The 19,026-nt window shown below is 42.0% G+C and overlaps 1 protein-coding gene across 1 annotated transcript in view; it reads right to left on the reverse strand.

The window, feature by feature from the left end:
• Positions 1-18,606, reverse strand: part of HSPA9 (heat shock protein family A (Hsp70) member 9) — a 30,237-nt gene extending 11,631 nt beyond the window's left edge. The window contains exons 1-9 of the mRNA XM_006169910.3: positions 18,420-18,606; positions 16,293-16,351; positions 15,074-15,161; positions 12,147-12,328; positions 9,735-9,859; positions 7,906-7,979; positions 6,830-6,936; positions 5,717-5,879; positions 5,232-5,324 (exon numbers count right to left, since the gene is read on the reverse strand). Of these exons, the coding sequence (XP_006169972.1) occupies positions 5,232-5,324; positions 5,717-5,879; positions 6,830-6,936; positions 7,906-7,979; positions 9,735-9,859; positions 12,147-12,328; positions 15,074-15,161; positions 16,293-16,351; positions 18,420-18,500 (972 nt within the window). The 5' untranslated portion in view covers positions 18,501-18,606. The remainder of the gene's footprint in view (positions 1-5,231; positions 5,325-5,716; positions 5,880-6,829; positions 6,937-7,905; positions 7,980-9,734; positions 9,860-12,146; positions 12,329-15,073; positions 15,162-16,292; positions 16,352-18,419) is intronic.
• Between the last annotated feature and the right edge of the window lie 420 nt (positions 18,607-19,026).

Consider the following 19,026-nt stretch of genomic DNA (forward strand, 5'->3'; position numbering starts at 1 on the left):
AAGGAACTACAGCTTGACCAGGCCCCATTAAGCCCCCCTCACCACCCTCATGCTAACACATGTGCCCTCTGACTGAAAAAAACACAACATACATACACATATATTTTCAAGGTGGTTCATGGGAAACTGGAATTAAAGTATGATTTAAATTTGGTGAGCAATAAAACAATCGAAATACAGGCAGTTTTTATACAATACACTTTTTCCATGAACTTACTGCAGACCATGCATATTGTCTCTCATCACTCTGTCCTTTCTTTTTTAACTGAAGTTTCTTTCATGAGAAAGAAATAGAACCCCCAAACAGGGTCCTCACAGAGATCTTCCCCTAGCCCCAGCCAGGAACATAGGCATGTGCCCTATGTGTATACAGAAGAACACTCTGGGACCCTGTCCTGGGACTTGGGACTCTCCCATGCAGCTCTAGCAATGCAGTGTTGTGTCAGCATGGTTAGCCTTTTATTAAAGCTTCCTTATTTAATATTCTTCCATGAAAGGACGGTGGAGCTGAACACCATTAGCTTTTACAGCACTTCTGGTTTCAGGTTTCATAGCTATTAATATTCTAATTAATGTCCATCTTCCCAAACCATACTATAAACTACGCAAGAGTAATACCATTTCTAGAAATATATCCCACAGATTTACAAGCACTTAATATCCAAACATACAAAGATGCTCAACACAATCTTACTGTAATAGCTAAATGCTAAAACTCCATATGCCTACCAATAGCAAACAGCCACACTAAAATCAACCTCTTCCACACTTTCCCATTGCAAACTGACAAATCTCTGGGATGAACTGCAAGCCGTCTTCTAGTAGTCCCAGGTATTTGTTTTTGTTTGTTTGTTTGTTTTGTTTTAAAATTCATAAGAGGGCACATGTGAGAGAGGGATGGGCATTGCCAGAGGATCTGGTCATGCTGTGGTCCTATTCCAGTCCATCAGATCCTGGTACTGATGCACAGACGTGGCATTATTTAGGCCACCAGGCCAAGACACATACTGCAGTCATCATGTGAGATATAGCTTCTCCTAAATAGCATGTTACTCCTAAGCCACATGGTCAGCCCCAGTGCACATATTTCAGCCTCAATCCTAACCATTATACTGCAAATGATCACACTCTGTATGATAAAAGGGACAAAAGACCACGAGCAACGAATACACTAGCAATGAGCATGTACTATTGTCACTCCTCATAGTCACTTAAGCAAACAAAAAAAATCAAACCAGGTTTTACTGAAGGTTAACTGGCAGGAACCATCTTATCAACAAAGTGACAGCTGATAAATACCTCTTTCCTGTGAGTAATCAAACAAATCACTAAAGTCATCACAGGCCAATTCCTCCTGTCACCTAAGAATCTACAAATAGATGTCCTGGTTTCCATCTTGGTAGGTCTCTAACCCAAATCCAACACAGTTTATACAATTCTATTCTTGGTTAAGTGAAGTAGAGCTTCACCTCAAAACTACAACCAAACAAGCTGACACAACTTTGATGCTAGAGAAACTTACACAGGTAGGTATATATCTCATACCTATCTGAGCCAGGTTTCTCAGTTTATTTTTTAACCTGAGCCAGACTTCTCAGTTCATTTCTTGGTCTGGTGACGCAAATTACTAAGTGAGAAGAGACCACTCAATTCACAAGGAGAGGGGTACCAAGTTAAGTGCAAATAGATTTACCAAGCTAAAAATCCTAACCTCACACAATCCCTTAGATTTAAAAATCAATGTCTTAAAAAGCAAACGAGCCACTGTCATCCAGATCTTAGGCAATTATTATTTGCCTCTAGTATACATAACCTGATTTGTGTGGACAAAAAGAATTCAAGGATTGGCTAGGAGGTGGCATGGTGGTTAAGGGTGCTGGACTCCCACATGGCTGACCACAGTTCGGTTCCTGGCAGCCTGTTTTCTTTCTTTCCCTCTCTCTTGCCTGCTCTGCCCTTCTCTGGTCAAACTAAAAAAAGTTAAATAAAACAATTCCTTCAAAAAAAAAAGAAAAAAGGATGGTGATAAAACACAATGCTCTGTGAGCAGACCCATATGCAGGCTGACTAAGGCTGGAAGTGAACTGCACTATCAATACCTCATTTGTGGTATTCTCTCTCTCCCCAACTCATTGAATAAAGTGCAAGAAAGGGTTGGGGGGAATGAAATGGTACAGCACTAATATAAGGCTCAACTCTCAAATAAAATAAAATAAAGTAGTCCGAGAAATTCCAAATCTCATACTCTCAGCCCTCTATTATGTACTGTAGTGCCTACCTCCTTCTTGAATCTAACAACCTCTCAGTCGTATTCATACTAGACTAGCTGGTTACAGCTAATGTCTTCCCACATGCATTCAGACTACCCTCTGCCAAAAATTTTCTATTCCCTCCTAGCCAGAGAACTTTTCATAACTTAACACCGATCATTTTATCTCCTACTTAACTCCTCTGAGATTTGTTCCACTTAGGATAGACACCAAATCTGAAATATACAGCCTTATTTTTTATGCTTATCAATTCTCTCACATTTGAATTCAGTCACTCTGGCCTTTTCTTTTATGCCCTAGTGCCTTATACATGAACAGACTTCCTAAAGTTCATGGAGGGCTGGCCCTGGGCCCCGGGGTTAAGGGAGCCAGATCCCATGGGGCTGACCACGTGGTCCAGATCCCAGTCCCAACGGCTTGAAAAACATATTAGGCATTTGTGGACATGTGCCCCAAATCCCTACAGGACAGAGAAGGAACTACAGCTTGACCAGGCCCCATTAAGCCCCCCTCACCACCCTCATGCTAACACATGTGCCCTCTGACTGAAAAAAACACAACATACATACACATATATTTTCAAGGTGGTTCGTGGGAAACTGGAATTAAAGTATGATTTAAATTTGGTGAGCAATAAAACAATCGAAATACAGGCAGTTTTTATACAATACACTTTTTCCATGAACTTACTGCAGACCATGCATATTGTCTCTCATCACTCTGTCCTTTCTTTTTTAACTGAAGTTTCTTTCATGAGAAAGAAATAGAACCCCCAAACAGGGTCCTCACAGAGATCTTCCCCTAGCCCCAGCCAGGAACATAGGCATGTGCCCTATGTGTATACAGAAGAACACTCTGGGACCCTGTCCTGGGACTTTGGACTCTCCCATGCAGCTCTAGCAATGCAGTGTTGTGTCAGCATGGTTAGCCTTTTATTAAAGCTTCCTTATTTAATATTCTTCCATGAAAGGACGGTGGAGCTGAACACCATTAGCTTTTACAGCACTTCTGGTTTCAGGTTTCATAGCTATTAATATTCTAATTAATGTCCATCTTCCCAAACCATACTATAAACTACGCAAGAGTAATACCATTTCTAGAAATATATCCCACAGATTTACAAGCACTTAATATCCAAACATACAAAGATGCTCAACACAATCTTACTGTAATAGCTAAATGCTAAAACTCCATATGCCTACCAATAGCAAACAGCCACACTAAAATCAACCTCTTCCACACTTTCCCATTGCAAACTGACAAATCTCTGGGATGAACTGCAAGCCGTCTTCTAGTAGTCCCAGGTATTTGTTTTTGTTTGTTTGTTTGTTTTGTTTTAAAATTCATAAGAGGGCACATGTGAGAGAGGGATGGGCATTGCCAGAGGATCTGGTCATGCTGTGGTCCTATTCCAGTCCATCAGATCCTGGTACTGATGCACAGACGTGGCATTATTTAGGCCACCAGGCCAAGACACATACTGCAGTCATCATGTGAGATATAGCTTCTCCTAAATAGCATGTTACTCCTAAGCCACATGGTCAGCCCCAGTGCACATATTTCAGCCTCAATCCTAACCATTATACTGCAAATGATCACACTCTGTATGATAAAAGGGACAAAAGACCACGAGCAACGAATACACTAGCAATGAGCATGTACTATTGTCACTCCTCATAGTCACTTAAGCAAACAAAAAAAATCAAACCAGGTTTTACTGAAGGTTAACTGGCAGGAACCATCTTATCAACAAAGTGACAGCTGATAAATACCTCTTTCCTGTGAGTAATCAAACAAATCACTAAAGTCATCACAGGCCAATTCCTCCTGTCACCTAAGAATCTACAAATAGATGTCCTGGTTTCCATCTTGGTAGGTCTCTAACCCAAATCCAACACAGTTTATACAATTCTATTCTTGGTTAAGTGAAGTAGAGCTTCACCTCAAAACTACAACCAAACAAGCTGACACAACTTTGATGCTAGAGAAACTTACACAGGTAGGTATATATCTCATACCTATCTGAGCCAGGTTTCTCAGTTTATTTTTTAACCTGAGCCAGACTTCTCAGTTCATTTCTTGGTCTGGTGACGCAAATTACTAAGTGAGAAGAGACCACTCAATTCACAAGGAGAGGGGTACCAAGTTAAGTGCAAATAGATTTACCAAGCTAAAAATCCTAACCTCACACAATCCCTTAGATTTAAAAATCAATGTCTTAAAAAGCAAACGAGCCACTGTCATCCAGATCTTAGGCAATTATTATTTGCCTCTAGTATACATAACCTGATTTGTGTGGACAAAAAGAATTCAAGGATTGGCTAGGAGGTGGCATGGTGGTTAAGGGTGCTGGACTCCCACATGGCTGACCACAGTTCGGTTCCTGGCAGCCTGTTTTCTTTCTTTCCCTCTCTCTTGCCTGCTCTGCCCTTCTCTGGTCAAACTAAAAAAAGTTAAATAAAACAATTCCTTCAAAAAAAAAAGAAAAAAGGATGGTGATAAAACACAATGCTCTGTGAGCAGACCCATATGCAGGCTGACTAAGGCTGGAAGTGAACTGCACTATCAATACCTCATTTGTGGTATTCTCTCTCTCCCCAACTCATTGAATAAAGTGCAAGAAAGGGTTGGGGGGAATGAAATGGTACAGCACTAATATAAGGCTCAAGAGGTCAGATCCCACATGGCAACTGCAGTTAGAATGTCCAGCTCAGTCAGCCTAAAACACATTGGCCATACACACGTATGCCCAAGAGCAAATGGACTAGAAGACTAGAAGAAATGCATCTGAGTATGACCAAACCTTTTGAACAAATGGAACTGTGTTGCTTCTTTGTTCATGGCAAAGATATTTAACAATAAGAAAACTATAGAAGCCCAGTTTAACTGACATTAGAATACACTATTTAAATAAATTCAAGCTGAAAACATCCAGGATTGCTAAAATTTTCCATGTCTCACCTGAACAGAAGAGGAGAGTTCACACTTTGCCTTCTCAGCAGCTTCACGAACCCTCTGAAGGGCCATGTTGTCTTTGGTCAAATCTACCCCTGTCTACAAAATAAAGACACAGAACACCAGCATTAGTGAAATAATGAATAATAGTTTAAACTAGAGTAATAAAACAAAACACAAAACAGTCCTATCTTTGTAAGTACAAATGACAAAGAACTGACTTTCAGTTCTTTCCAGCCCTAGGATTCTAGCTCAAAAGAGTTCCTGAAGACCCTCTTGCCAACACTGTAATAAATGCTACACACTTAATTATGTCTCATCTCTTCCAATCTGTAGCTTCACTGACCAGAATAGTTCAGTCCATCCACAAACCTGAAATGCAGTTACTCCAGTTCTCTAAGGGAAAAAAAAGCTGTAAACAATGCAAAGAAAACTATGAATAATGAAATGATCAGTATCCCACCATCTACATATTAATCAGAGTAACTAACCTCTCTCTTGAACTCTTTCACAATGTGTTGTAGCAAGGCTTGGTCAAAGTCTTCGCCACCTAAGAAAGTGTCCCCATTGGTAGATTTCACCTCAAATACCCCTTTCTGAATTTCCAGGATAGAAATATCAAACGTTCCACCACCTAAGTCATATACAGCAATGCTAGAAAGAAAAAAGAAAAAGGCTTGAGAACAAAGCCTAACCACTAGGGTATAAATTTCAACAGCCAAATGAAGATAAACTATTTTTCTATCATATAATAATTATGAAAATTGGGTAACTGCAAAAGTGACATGTTGGTTAACATGTAATCTTAACAGGTAACACCATGAACACAGTTGAAATAAAACTCAATTATTAAAAATCAATAAAACAGGGACCAGCAGTTGGCCTAATGGCTGTATCAATGGACTCCCATGTAGTAGACCATGACCCGGTGGCTTAAACTCATGCTGGGTGCGGGTGCGTCCAAGATCCTGAGAGGAGAATGGAGAAGAGATTGCAGTGTGGCCATGCCTCAGGGGTGAAGGGTGGGGTGGGTGGGTGATTTCTTGTTTTCTGTCTCTGTCAAGTGCACATGCCCTATAGCAAAAACCTCTCAAAAAAAAAAAAAATCTACATATTCAAATGAATATTCTCAAACATGCATACTGAAGCAAAGAAAAATTACCACAACCCAAGGATAAATAAAGGCTTGGTCTTGAAATGAATGACAAACAAGCCTTGGGGATTAATGACAGTATATTTTTAATTCTAAGAACCAGGCTCAGGACCAGCAGGTGGCGTGGTGGTTAAGGTGATAGACTCCTACATGGCCTAGTACAGTTTGACTCCTGGACTTGGTGGCTTGAAACTCCAACCAATTGTGTCCATGCATATCCAAAATTCTGAGGGGAAAAGGGGATTGTGGTGTGGTCTACGGGGCAGACTTCTTACATCCAACCCCTTCTGGTGAATATACACGCCCTATGGCAAAAATCTAAAAGCAGAACTTAAAAAAAAAAAAAAAAAAAAGGCTCAGTCACTAAGAAATCAAGATAATGATTTAAGGTAATTCTCTTGGTTCAAGACCTCTGTTTAACATATCTGTAGAATTTACTCCATAAACTTACACTTTGTCTTCTGATTTGTCTAGACCATAAGCCAGAGCAGCAGCTGTGGGTTCGTTAATCACTCTAAGCACATTCAGTCCAGATATCTGCCCAGCATCCTTAGTAGCCTAAAAACAAAACAAAACAAAAAAAGCATTTTTCTATGGTTTGCTAATGGCATGAAGGTGACGGTTGCTAGATCCCACATGGCTGACTGTACAGTTTTAGTCCAGACCCAACAGCTTGAAAAACATTCTGGTATGTGTGTGTATGTGCCCCAAATCCTGTGAGAATGAAGAGATTAAAGCATGGCTATACTCCTTCAGTGGTAGTGCCTTTTCACTTTGCTTCCTTGTCTCCCTGGCAAGTGCACACACACAAAAGGGAAAATAAATAAATAAATAAATGTTTTCACCCTGTGTCCCAGGTACCATTACTTTCTTATTCATATGTTCATTTAATTTTTCAGATACAGCGTCTCACTATGTTCCCTAATTGGCCTCAAACTTTTAGTCCTACTACCTCAGCCTTCCAAGTAGCTAGGATTATAGGAAAATGTCACTGTGCCCAGCACAGGTACCATATAATTACACTTTGTGAAGAATGCTAATGGAGGACCAGCAGGTGGCATGGTGAATAATATGTTGGACTCCTACATGGCTGAATGTAGTTCGAGTCCTGGACCTGGTGCCTAGAAACTAATGCCAGGTGTACATGCATATCCAAAAACGAGAGAATGGAGATAGGATTGCGGCATGGTCATCTCCCTGGGATGTGATTTATTCTGTCTCTGTCTCTCTAGTGAGCCCAAACACTATAGCAATAATCTCTCTCCCCAAAAAAGAATGCTAATTGGAATCGGTCCCATAGCACATCAGTTCAAGCATTACACAAGAGCAGCTGGATCTCCCATGGCCAGCCAGGGTTCAAGTCCTGGACTGATGCCAACATGCCAGGTACACATTCACATGCTCCCAATCCTGAGGAAAAAATATTACAGAGACACCAGGCCCCACTAGGGGGGTACTTTATTCTTCACTCCCTCATGCACATACTCTGGTATTAAAAAACATAAACAAAAACTTAACCAATCTTACCTGTCTCTGTGAATCATTGAAATAAGCTGGGACTGTGATCACAGCATTTTTTGCTGTATGTCCCAAGTAATTTTCTGGAAAAGAATAAAAAAAGTGAAAATTCAATCATAGGACTGAAAAGAGAATGGAATGATTAACATAAGCCTGACAACCCACTGCATCCTCTTTTGCAACCAAAACATTTATCAACTTTTTAGCAAGTGACCTAACATGTAGACACACCACAGGAAAATGCTCCAATTTAATAATGGTTAAAACCTCGAATTCTTTTTTAAAGAATTATTTTATTTATCTTTATTTATTTATTTAACCAGAGAGGGACAGAGTGAGAGAGAAAGTGAGAAGGCAAGCCACCAGGTCCAGGACTTGAACCATGGTCAGCCATGCGGGAGTCCAGCGCCCCTAACCACCATGCCGGCCCCAAAACCTTTAACCTTTTTTTTATTTTATTTTGTGAGGTTTTTGCTATAGGGTGCACTCCCCAGAAAGAAAGAGACAGAGACAGAAAGCAAGAAATCACCCCCTGGGGGGATGGCCATGTCGCAATCCTTTCAACTCCATTCTCCTCTTGAAATCTTGGGCACGCACGCACACATGCCTGGCTTGAGTTTAAGCCACCAGGTCCGGGACTTGAACTGCAGTCAACTAAATGGGAGTCTAGCCATCTTTAACCTTTTAGTGAAGACACATGAAGCTGTAACCACCTTTGAACTTAAAAGTGGCCCCTTGCTTCTTCACATGGGAAGATCTACATCTTATCTAACATAGATAAAAGCTTACCACGTAGTCTTTTGGTTTTTAATACAAAACTAGAAGGCCCCCCACCATCCTGGGGGATTAAAAAAAAAAAGCGAGCATGGGACCAGCAGTTAGTGTAATGGCTACGTTGCTGAACTCCCATGTAGCCGACCGTGGTTCGAATCCCGGACCCAGTGGCTTAAACTCATGCCGGGTGCGTGTGCGCCCAAGAGGAGCATGGAGGAGCAGGGATTGTGGTGTGGCCATCTCCCGTGGGGGGTGATTTCTCACTTTCTCTGTCTTTCTGGCGAGCGCACGTGCCCTTATAGCAAAACCCTCCCCTCTTACCCACAAAAAAGCCAGAACCACTACTAAACTTGCTAAATTGAGGGATCAGCAGATGGAGTAATGGTTCTGTTGGACTCCCACATGGCTGTGTTTCGAGGACTAGACCTGGTACCCTCAAGCTCATGCTAGGTACATGTGAGTATGTGCCCAAGACCACAGAAAGAGAATGGAGACAGGAGACAGGACTGCGCTATGGCCAGTCTCTGGGGGACTGGGGGTGGGGGGTACTTCTTATCTCTCTGGTGAGTACATGCAACCCCAACCACAAAACAAAAACAACAAAAACCAAAACCCAAACCTGATAAACTGAAATCAGCAGAGAAATTATGAAATGTACCGATGTTTTGCCATTCTCAGGTTGTTAAAAGGCACCACAGGGACCAGAAGTTAGTGTAATGGCTATGCCACTGGACTCCCATGTAGTTGACCACGGTTTGAGTCCTGGAACCAATGGCTTAAACTTACACTGGGCGCGTGTGCGTGCATGCCCAAGATCCCAAGAGGAGAAAGGAGGAGAAGCGATTGCAGCGTGGCCATCCCTCCTGGGGGCTGATTTCTCACTTTCTGACTCTATCTCTGTCTTTCTGGCCAGTGCACGTGCCCTATAGCAAAAACCTCTCGAAACAAAACAAAACAAAACACCACAGACTCATGGAACACTAGGATATGTGGCTAATAAACTCAGAGGAATCATCCCAGTTCTTTGAATTCTCCCAGATGTAAACTATAATAAATCCACTAACCTGCTGTCTCTTTCATCTTCATCAAGACAAATGCTCCAATCTGACTTGGAGAATAGAGTTTTCCATGAGCCTCAACCCAGGCATCGCCATTGGAGGCACGGACAATTTTAAAGGGAACGTTTTTACTGAAAGACACAAAAAGTCACACTAGTGAAAACTTGCCAGTGCAGCTTGCAAGATTACCTTACACCATGAATGATCATCCTCCAACCCAGGAGACCCATGGCCAACAAATGGTAATTTCAGGAATTGACTTAATATGCGGAAAACAGTAACATGTTAGAATATGCTGATAAAATGTGAACAAGCTTTACTTTCAACCAAATGAGACTTACAGCTGCTTTGAAAAATAGCCTGGTACTTCCATATAAAAAGAAAATAGTTAACACACAACTCAGTAATTCCATTAGCAGCTATTTACCCAATACAAACGCAACCATATACCCACATAAAAACCTACACGAAAATGTTTATAGCAACATTATTCATAATATCCAAAAAGTGGAATTAACCTACATGTCCATCAAGTGACAGGGATAAATCAAATGTATATACCCACACAGATTATTTGGCCATAAAAAGGAATGCAGTACTACAGAATGGATGACCCTGAAAACATTCTGCTAAGAGGCTGTTCATGATTCCATTCCTATAGAATTCATTTCCCACTCATAGTTCAATGAGGGTTTACAAAACAGGAATCTCTACCTATGCCTTTTGCTCTTTTAATCTTTGAAAAAAAGCAAAACCAAGTTTTGTGTATGTATGCATACAAGAGACTTCAAAAATTCATAGAAAAGCAATCATGAAAAAATGTCATGGGTTTTTTGCACCAAAATAAACTCATTATTTTAATTCCATTTCCCCACGAACTTTATGATGTGAGAGTTTTTTTCTGGAGATACATGTATGATCAACACAGGACTGAACCTATGCCATTATCTGCCTTAACTTACAGTTTAAGAATCCCTCACAAATGTTCATATACCAGGTCATTATAGAGCAAAGATGACCTGTGACAGCAAATAATAACTGACTTTTTTTGAAGGTTATATACTCTTTTGACAGGGACACGGATTTCCCTCAGAACAGTATGTAGAATAAGTAGGATGCTTCAGGGATTCTGATTAAGACACTCAAAGATTCTTCTGTGGGGCCCTTGCAAACTGTACCTTCCTTATTACTCACATGTCTTTCTGTACTTCAGGGTCATCATATCGTCGGCCAATCAAACGCTTGGTGGCATAGAATGTATTGCTCCAATCTGACTTGGAGAATAGAGTTTTCCATGAGCCTCAACCCAGGCATCGCCATTGGAGGCACGGACAATTTTAAAGGGAACGTTTTTACTGAAAGACACAAAAAGTCACACTAGTGAAAACTTGCCAGTGCAGCTTGCAAGATTACCTTACACCATGAATGATCATCCTCCAACCCAGGAGACCCATGGCCAACAAATGGTAATTTCAGGAATTGACTTAATATGCGGAAAACAGTAACATGTTAGAATATGCTGATAAAATGTGAACAAGCTTTACTTTCAACCAAATGAGACTTACAGCTGCTTTGAAAAATAGCCTGGTACTTCCATATAAAAAGAAAATAGTTAACACACAACTCAGTAATTCCATTAGCAGCTATTTACCCAATACAAACGCAACCATATACCCACATAAAAACCTACACGAAAATGTTTATAGCAACATTATTCATAATATCCAAAAAGTGGAATTAACCTACATGTCCATCAAGTGACGGGGATAAATCAAATGTATATACCCACACAGATTATTTGGCCATAAAAAGGAATGCAGTACTACAGAATGGATGACCCTGAAAACATTCTGCTAAGAGGCTGTTCATGATTCCATTCCTATAGAATTCATTTCCCACTCATAGTTCAATGAGGGTTTACAAAACAGGAATCTCTACCTATGCCTTTTGCTCTTTTAATCTTTGAAAAAAAGCAAAACCAAGTTTTGTGTATGTATGCATACAAGAGACTTCAAAAATTCATAGAAAAGCAATCATGAAAAAATGTCATGGGTTTTTTGCACCAAAATAAACTCATTATTTTAATTCCATTTCCCCACGAACTTTATGATGTGAGAGTTTTTTTCTGGAGATACATGTATGATCAACACAGGACTGAACCTATGCCATTATCTGCCTTAACTTACAGTTTAAGAATCCCTCACAAATGTTCATATACCAGGTCATTATAGAGCAAAGATGACCTGTGACAGCAAATAATAACTGACTTTTTTTGAAGGTTATATACTCTTTTGACAGGGACACGGATTTCCCTCAGAACAGTATGTAGAATAAGTAGGATGCTTCAGGGATTCTGATTAAGACACTCAAAGATTCTTCTGTGGGGCCCTTGCAAACTGTACCTTCCTTATTACTCACATGTCTTTCTGTACTTCAGGGTCATCATATCGTCGGCCAATCAAACGCTTGGTGGCATAGAATGTATTGTTCGGGTTGGTGACAGCCTGTCGTTTGGCAGGCATGCCAACAAGTCGCTCACCATCTGCTGTAAATGCCACAACAGAAGGGGTGGTTCTGGCACCTTCAGCATTCTCCAGCACCTAAAACTCACAAAAATAAGACATAAAATACAGTTTATACCTGTCTATAAAGATAAAAAAAAAAAAAAAAGATAAGACGTTGTATCTTTGCAAAAAAGGTCCCAAATCACAAATGCTTATGAACATACTAATGGGCTTACTTTACTGCTGTTAATGCTGACATCATAAATATCTACTTTTGAACACAAAAGACATTTAAACTACAGATCAGGTCTTCCATACTCAATATGAGAACAAGGTAATCTTTCCTCTCATATAGAGAATTACATCTACATCTTGGATGATTAGGTGGCATACTGGCAAAGTTGACTGGATCTCACATGGCTGGCTGCACAGTTCAATTCTTGGACCAAGAAGCTTGAAAAACATGGCAGGTATGTGTGTATACATAACCAAAATAGTAAGAGGAGAATGGAGAATTTCCCCCAATTGCAGCCTGTCTCTGACAAGGCACACATCCTATAGCAAGTCTTAAAAAAAAAACAAAAAACAAAAAAAAAACCAGTTTGTGTAATGGCTATGTTGCTGGACTCTCACATAGTCGACCGTGGTTCCAGTCCCAGACCCGATGGATTGAAATTCACGCTGAGTGCGTGTGTGTTTGTGCCCAAGATCCCAAGAGGAGAATGGAAGAGATGAGACTGCAGAGTGGCCATTCCCCCGGGGGTGATTTCTCGCTTTCTTTCTCTCTTCTTTATGGCAAGCACACACATTCCCTATAGCAAAAACCTCTCCAAAAATAAAATAAATAAAATTTAAAAAGTTCCGAGAGAAAGCATATTATGAAGAACCATGCTTGGACTTCAAACTCATACTTTAACTGCATTACCCATAAATCTCTGAAGTCCCTTATCACTCAGACCATCCCAGAAGGTGGCACGGAGTAAATAGGAAACATGAATGGCCATATATGGAATAGGCAAGATTTAAGAATCCCAGGTGCCCAGAGCTAGCAGGTGGCATGGCGTTTGGGGGCACCAGACTCCCACATGGCTGACTGTATTCGAGTCCCAGACCTGGACTCAAACTTAAAAGTGAGAAAGGAAGCCACTAGGTCTGGGACTCGAACCACAGTTGGCTGTGTGGGAGTCCAGCACCCTTAGCCACCTGCCAGCCCCAAATAATCCCCCCCCCCAAACAAACAAACGAACGAAACACACAAAAAAACCACCCAGGTGACCTAAAACTTGCTTCTTTCTTTTTCTTTGAATTTTTTGAGAGGTTTTTGCTACAGAGCGTGGGCGTGTGGTGCTTTGCCAGAGAGACAGAAAGTGAGAAATCACCCACCCAGGGGGGATGGCCATGCCGCAATCCCTTCCATTCTCCTCTCAGGATCTTGCACACGCATGCAAACATACACGCCTGGCGTGTTTAAGCCACCAGGTCCAGGACTCAAACCACAATTGACTACATGGGAGTCCAGCAACTTGACATAGCCATTACGCCAACTGCTAGTCCCACTAAAGGTTTTTTCCATAGGGCATGTGCACTCACCAGAGGGAAGAGAAAGTGAAAGGAAAAGTGAGAAATCACCCTCCAAAGGGGATGGCCACAATGCAATTTCCTCTCTTCCTGGGATTTTGGGCAAGCACACATACCTATCTTGAGTTTCAAGACACCGGGTCCAGGACTTGAACTGTGGTTGGCCATTTGGAAGTCTAGTATCTTAACTAAGCCACCTGCTGATCCTGTTTGTTTTCCAATGGTCCTTAATGGTCCAATGGTTACATGTATGATAGAGGCTTTAGAAGGAACAGCCTTATCATAGTAGTCAGGTAAGAGTTAGCTCCCATTTACAGTAGCTAGGACAAGCCCGTCTCCCCACCTAGAGGATAATCACTATGCTGTGTGACTCCTGATAATTCTTTGCCCTTAGACATGTAAATCTTAAAGAATTAATGACCCTAAGCTTCTAACACATACCCACTCCAAAATTAGGAGAATAAAAACAACCCATCCAACATGTGCCCCTCCCCACCATGAGAGATGCATGTCCATGTGAACAAACCACACTTGAAAATAAGCCCTTGGTGGTTAAGGGGCCGGCTGAACTCCCACGTGGCTGCCTATGGTTTGTTTGAGACCTGGACCCAGAGGCTTGCTTTCTGACTCTCTCTCTTATCAAACTGAATAATAATGAATAAAATTAAATTAATAATTCTAAAAAAGAAAAAGAAAAAAAAAAAGCCCTAACAAGGTCCCCAATCCAGATAAACACCCCTGGCTTCAGTTCCTCCCAGACAACCTGGGACTCCTTCTTTCTTGGAGCTTTGATTTTCCTTCCTCCCCCTTCAATAAACTCCCTGCCTTACTATACCATCTCGTTGTGTCCGTGTCTCTAATTTTTCATTGAGTATGAGGTAAGAACTTATGTTGGTTGAGAATGCTGGGCTCAATTGCCCTTGCATTCTTTGAGTCAGTAGTAAGATTCTGAAAACATGTCTTAGGATGCTTCTTGTGTGTTCTTGTGTCTCTAATTGATTCAACTGACTTACAAAAATGTAGGACTTTTGATTAGAGGACTAACACTGTAAGTCACTCCAGCTTCTAAGTCAGTCTTACCTTTCTAGCAGATGACACATTTAAATCCTATCCTGGGAAGTCAAATCCATTCAATTATTAGCACCACAAAGATTTACCTCAAAAGACTCTTAAACCAAAAGCAGCTTTAAAAATGTAAATCAGGTCGCCAGATATCTTATCTAAGTCAGAAGGCAAAGAATTCTGGATTGGGTACTAGCTTACCTTTGCTTGTTTACCTTCCATAACTGCCACACAGGAGTTGGTAGTACCCAAATCAATACCAACAACTGCTCCTTTGATTGCTTCCGATCTGTAAGACATTTTAATCAATGCCATGGTTATTGTTCAAATAAAAACCAAAAACACAGGGTCTCACTTTGTTGCCCCTGCTAGCCTGGAACTCATGGCCCTTCTGCCTCAACCTCCAAAGTCCCTGAAGTTACAGGAGCATGCCACTGTGCCCAGTCTATTAAATTGGTCAGAGGATCATCCTGGGCCTCCCACGTGGTCTCAGACTATGCAGCCATGAATCTGAGCAGTGCATGTTACCGGGCCTACCAGATTATTTTTACTCTAACACCAGTCCCTAAAATAGCCAAAAAGAGGAAACATAAGGCCAGCTTATGATGTTAAGGTAGCTGACTATATGGATTGATTCCGGGACCAAACAGTTTGATTCCTGGACCTGGTGACCTGAGAAACACTTTGGGTGTGTCAGTGGCAATAACCAACTCTAAAGAAATAACAACATGGTTTATTTCTAAACACGAATGAGTGACCCCCTGAAAAAAGGTAAGCACGTCTTTCTCAGAGTGCTCAGCTACAGCTGTTCCTTTTACGTGGTTTTAAGGGGGGAAGACAAAATTTGGAATTCAGTGACAAGTTTTTCACTGACTTGGTCTGGTCCAAAAAGGTGGGACATGTGGAAGCAGGAAGTTTGTAGGTTATAGGTGGGTTTTATCATCTTTAGGTTGGTGAGTATAAAGAGGCTTAATATACATTACAAAGATACTATGCCAGTGACAGGACTAGAAGGAATCCTGTTATCAGTGGATCAAAATGGTCTATTAGTGTTTGTGGGGATGACTTCCCTAAGACCCTCTGGAAAGGATTTTGGAAATAGGGAAAAGCAATCAGACTTCAGTCAAAAAGTATGCATGTTTTTCAAAATCCTGAAAGAGGGAAGAGTTGATGGAGGGGATTTCAGTGTGATCATTCTGAACTTTCTTCCTTTCCTTCTCTTTCTGGAAAATTAATAAGATTAAAAAAAATAAATAGGAAATAGTTCAAAATTTGATACAGGAATTGCTATTAGCTTATAACATAATCTGCAAATGAAAACAGATAAATGGTTATATAAAAGAACAGTATGTCAGAAATACAGCAACCACTGCTCAAGGGCATGTATATTCTCTCTCAAAAGAAACAAAATAATACTTACGCATAATCCCGCCTTGAGACAATTCTAAAAGCCTCATGACTAAAACCATTCCAGCCATCCTAGAAAGGAAAAGAATTGCATCAGCTCCCCTCTACATGAGAAAACTTGGGTTTGTTCCAGTCACCCTTCAGAAGAACATATGAAAGTTTCAGATTTTTCTGCTGAGTTGCTGCCATGGTTTTTGTAAAGTACTTAGTGAGAGTTACTAAAATTTCCAGATATAAACATGAAAAATTGCCTTGAACTATAATACAAAAAAATTGTCTTGAATTACAATACAGTTTTTCAGCAGTGACACTGTTCAAGACAAACCTTTGTTGTAGGGGGCATCCCTGGCCTTTTCAAACTAGAAGGGAGTACATACATCTTCCCAAATTATGACAATCTGTCTCCCATTATTGCCAGAAGCCATAATTACTCCTAATTGGAAAACCACTGCATTACAAAACACTACTCTTTTGTACTGTGAACACTATACCTTCAGACTAAATACACATGCACTTTAAGTATAGACTTAATTTATCCATAGATACTTCCCCTGAAGTATCATATGCTGGTTTGAGGGAGTTAGGATTACTAACTTTCTGAAATTATTCTTATTTTTTTTTTTTAGAAGTTTTTGCTATAAGGCGTGTGCACTCGCCAGAAAGAAACAGACAGACGGGAGAAATCACCCCCCAGGGGGGATGGCTACGCCACAATCCCTTCTCCTCTTGGAATCTTGGGCACACGTACATATGCCCAGCATTGAGTTTAAGCCACCGGTCCGGGACTGGAACCACCACCGACTACCTGGGAGTACAGCGACACAGTCACTACGTAAAGTGCTGGTCTCCTAGTCTTCTGAAATTATTTAAAACTAAAGATTTAAGAAGTGGCTTTCCATCAGGATATTTAAAAAAGAACCAAAAAAAAAAAAAAAAAAAAAAACCCACCCCTTCCTTACAACCTAACCTCTGGCTTCTTTAAAGCCCCCACCATAAACGCAGAGAAAAATATAATTACTATCCTTCAAAGACAAATACTTTTGGTTTTAAGTAACTCCTAGCAACCACTTCACAGCCTTTTTCTCTCAATTTACTCACTTCTCTGAAATAACAAATGACTACAACCTTTTTTGGGGGGGAGAGGTTTTGCTATACTGCGCTGCGATCGCCAGAGACAGACAGAAAGCGAGAAATCATCCCCACCCTGGGATGGCCACGCTGCAATCCTTTCTTCTCCATTCTCCTCTGGGGATCTTAGGCAGGCACGCACACGCGCCCGGCGTTTCAGCCACCGGCCGGGACTCGAACTGCAGTCTCCAGCGACATAGCCAGTATGCCAACCGAATGACTACAATCTTTCAATGGAGATTGCAAAAACATTCCTGACGAAGAAAATAGTCAGGCCCTGATGTATTTTCTGCCTAGGTGTTTTTTCCTTTACTTCTTTAAGACAAAATGTCCTTGGGAACCAGCAGTTAGCGTAATGGCTATGTCGCTGGACTCCCACGAAGTCGACTAAGGTTCGCGTCCCGGACCCGGTGGCTTAGAACTCACGCCGGGCGCGTGTGCGTGCGCGACCAAGATCCCAAGAGGAGAATGGAAGAGAAGGGATTGTGGCGTGACCATCCCCCCTGGGGGGTGATTTCTCGCTTTCTGTCTCTTTCGGTCTGGCGAGCGCACGAGCCCTATAGAGAAAAACTGAAAAAAAAAAAAAAAAAAGAAAAAAGAAAAAAAGACAATGTCCTTAAATATACCCTACACCTTGTACCGGAAGGGCACCCATATTCGACTCCTAATCAAAATCACGTCTTCCGCCCTCCTAATTGACTGAAATCCTCACTCCTAAGGCCAAAATTGTTCAACCAGCCACAGGACGCAGTCAGGACCACTACCTGATAACTCACGGGGTGAAGACTCCTAGATAACGAGGTGTGTGACTCAGCATGGCCACAGAGGTACGGAGACAAACCCTAAACAAGGTCTTAACAGACACCACTAACTACGGAACGTCCGTTATCCTCCTTCCCTCCAGATCTCTCCTGGAAAAATGTGATCTCGAAAGGCGAGCCTGCCGCACTGAGGCCCAAGCCCGTGAGCCTGTAGGCCGTGAGCTCCTCCACAAGGCCCGACAGCTCCTTACCTGGTGGCGGGCGGCCGTGGGGACCCGGGGGGCTGCGGCGCCCACGAGCCGGGCTGCAGCAGCTCGGCTGGCACTTATCATGGCGGCTGGATTGGAGGGGAAAGGAAGCAGCAAAGAAGCCCTGGAACGCCCGGAGCTGCTCAGCTCGGTGGTTGCAGCGTTTCTGGAAACCTCCAACCACGTGGGGTGAGGGGCGGGGGTTGATCACTGCGGCCCGGAGGCCCGAAAAAAAGCGGCCCGGAGGCCCGCTCTGCCGCTGAGGCGCCGCTCGCGCTGCCTGACCACAGACTACCAGACAGACGCTTCCAGAATCCGGAAGTGCTGGTAATGGGCTTCGCAGCATAATATCTGAAAATACATAGTTTGCCCTCCTGTTCAGGCCTTGGTGGCTCTGGGCTCAGAGAGAAGCAAACAGAGGACGGGGCATATGAAGGCAGTACTTCGGACAGCCCAGGTCCTCAGAGGCAGGAAAGACTCAAGGTCACACGGGATAAATTGCGAATCGATTACAGCCTTCTTGCGTCAGTTGAGAGGGAGGAGGAGCCTGTTGCGCCTGCGCAGCTGGCATCGGGCTGAGCGACTGGGGCGCATGTGCAAGGGGCGTGGC

This window comes from Tupaia chinensis, unplaced genomic scaffold, assembly GCF_000334495.1.
Source record: "Tupaia chinensis unplaced genomic scaffold, TupChi_1.0 Scaffold147608_1, whole genome shotgun sequence".
Taxonomy (NCBI): Eukaryota; Metazoa; Chordata; class Mammalia; order Scandentia; family Tupaiidae; genus Tupaia; species Tupaia belangeri.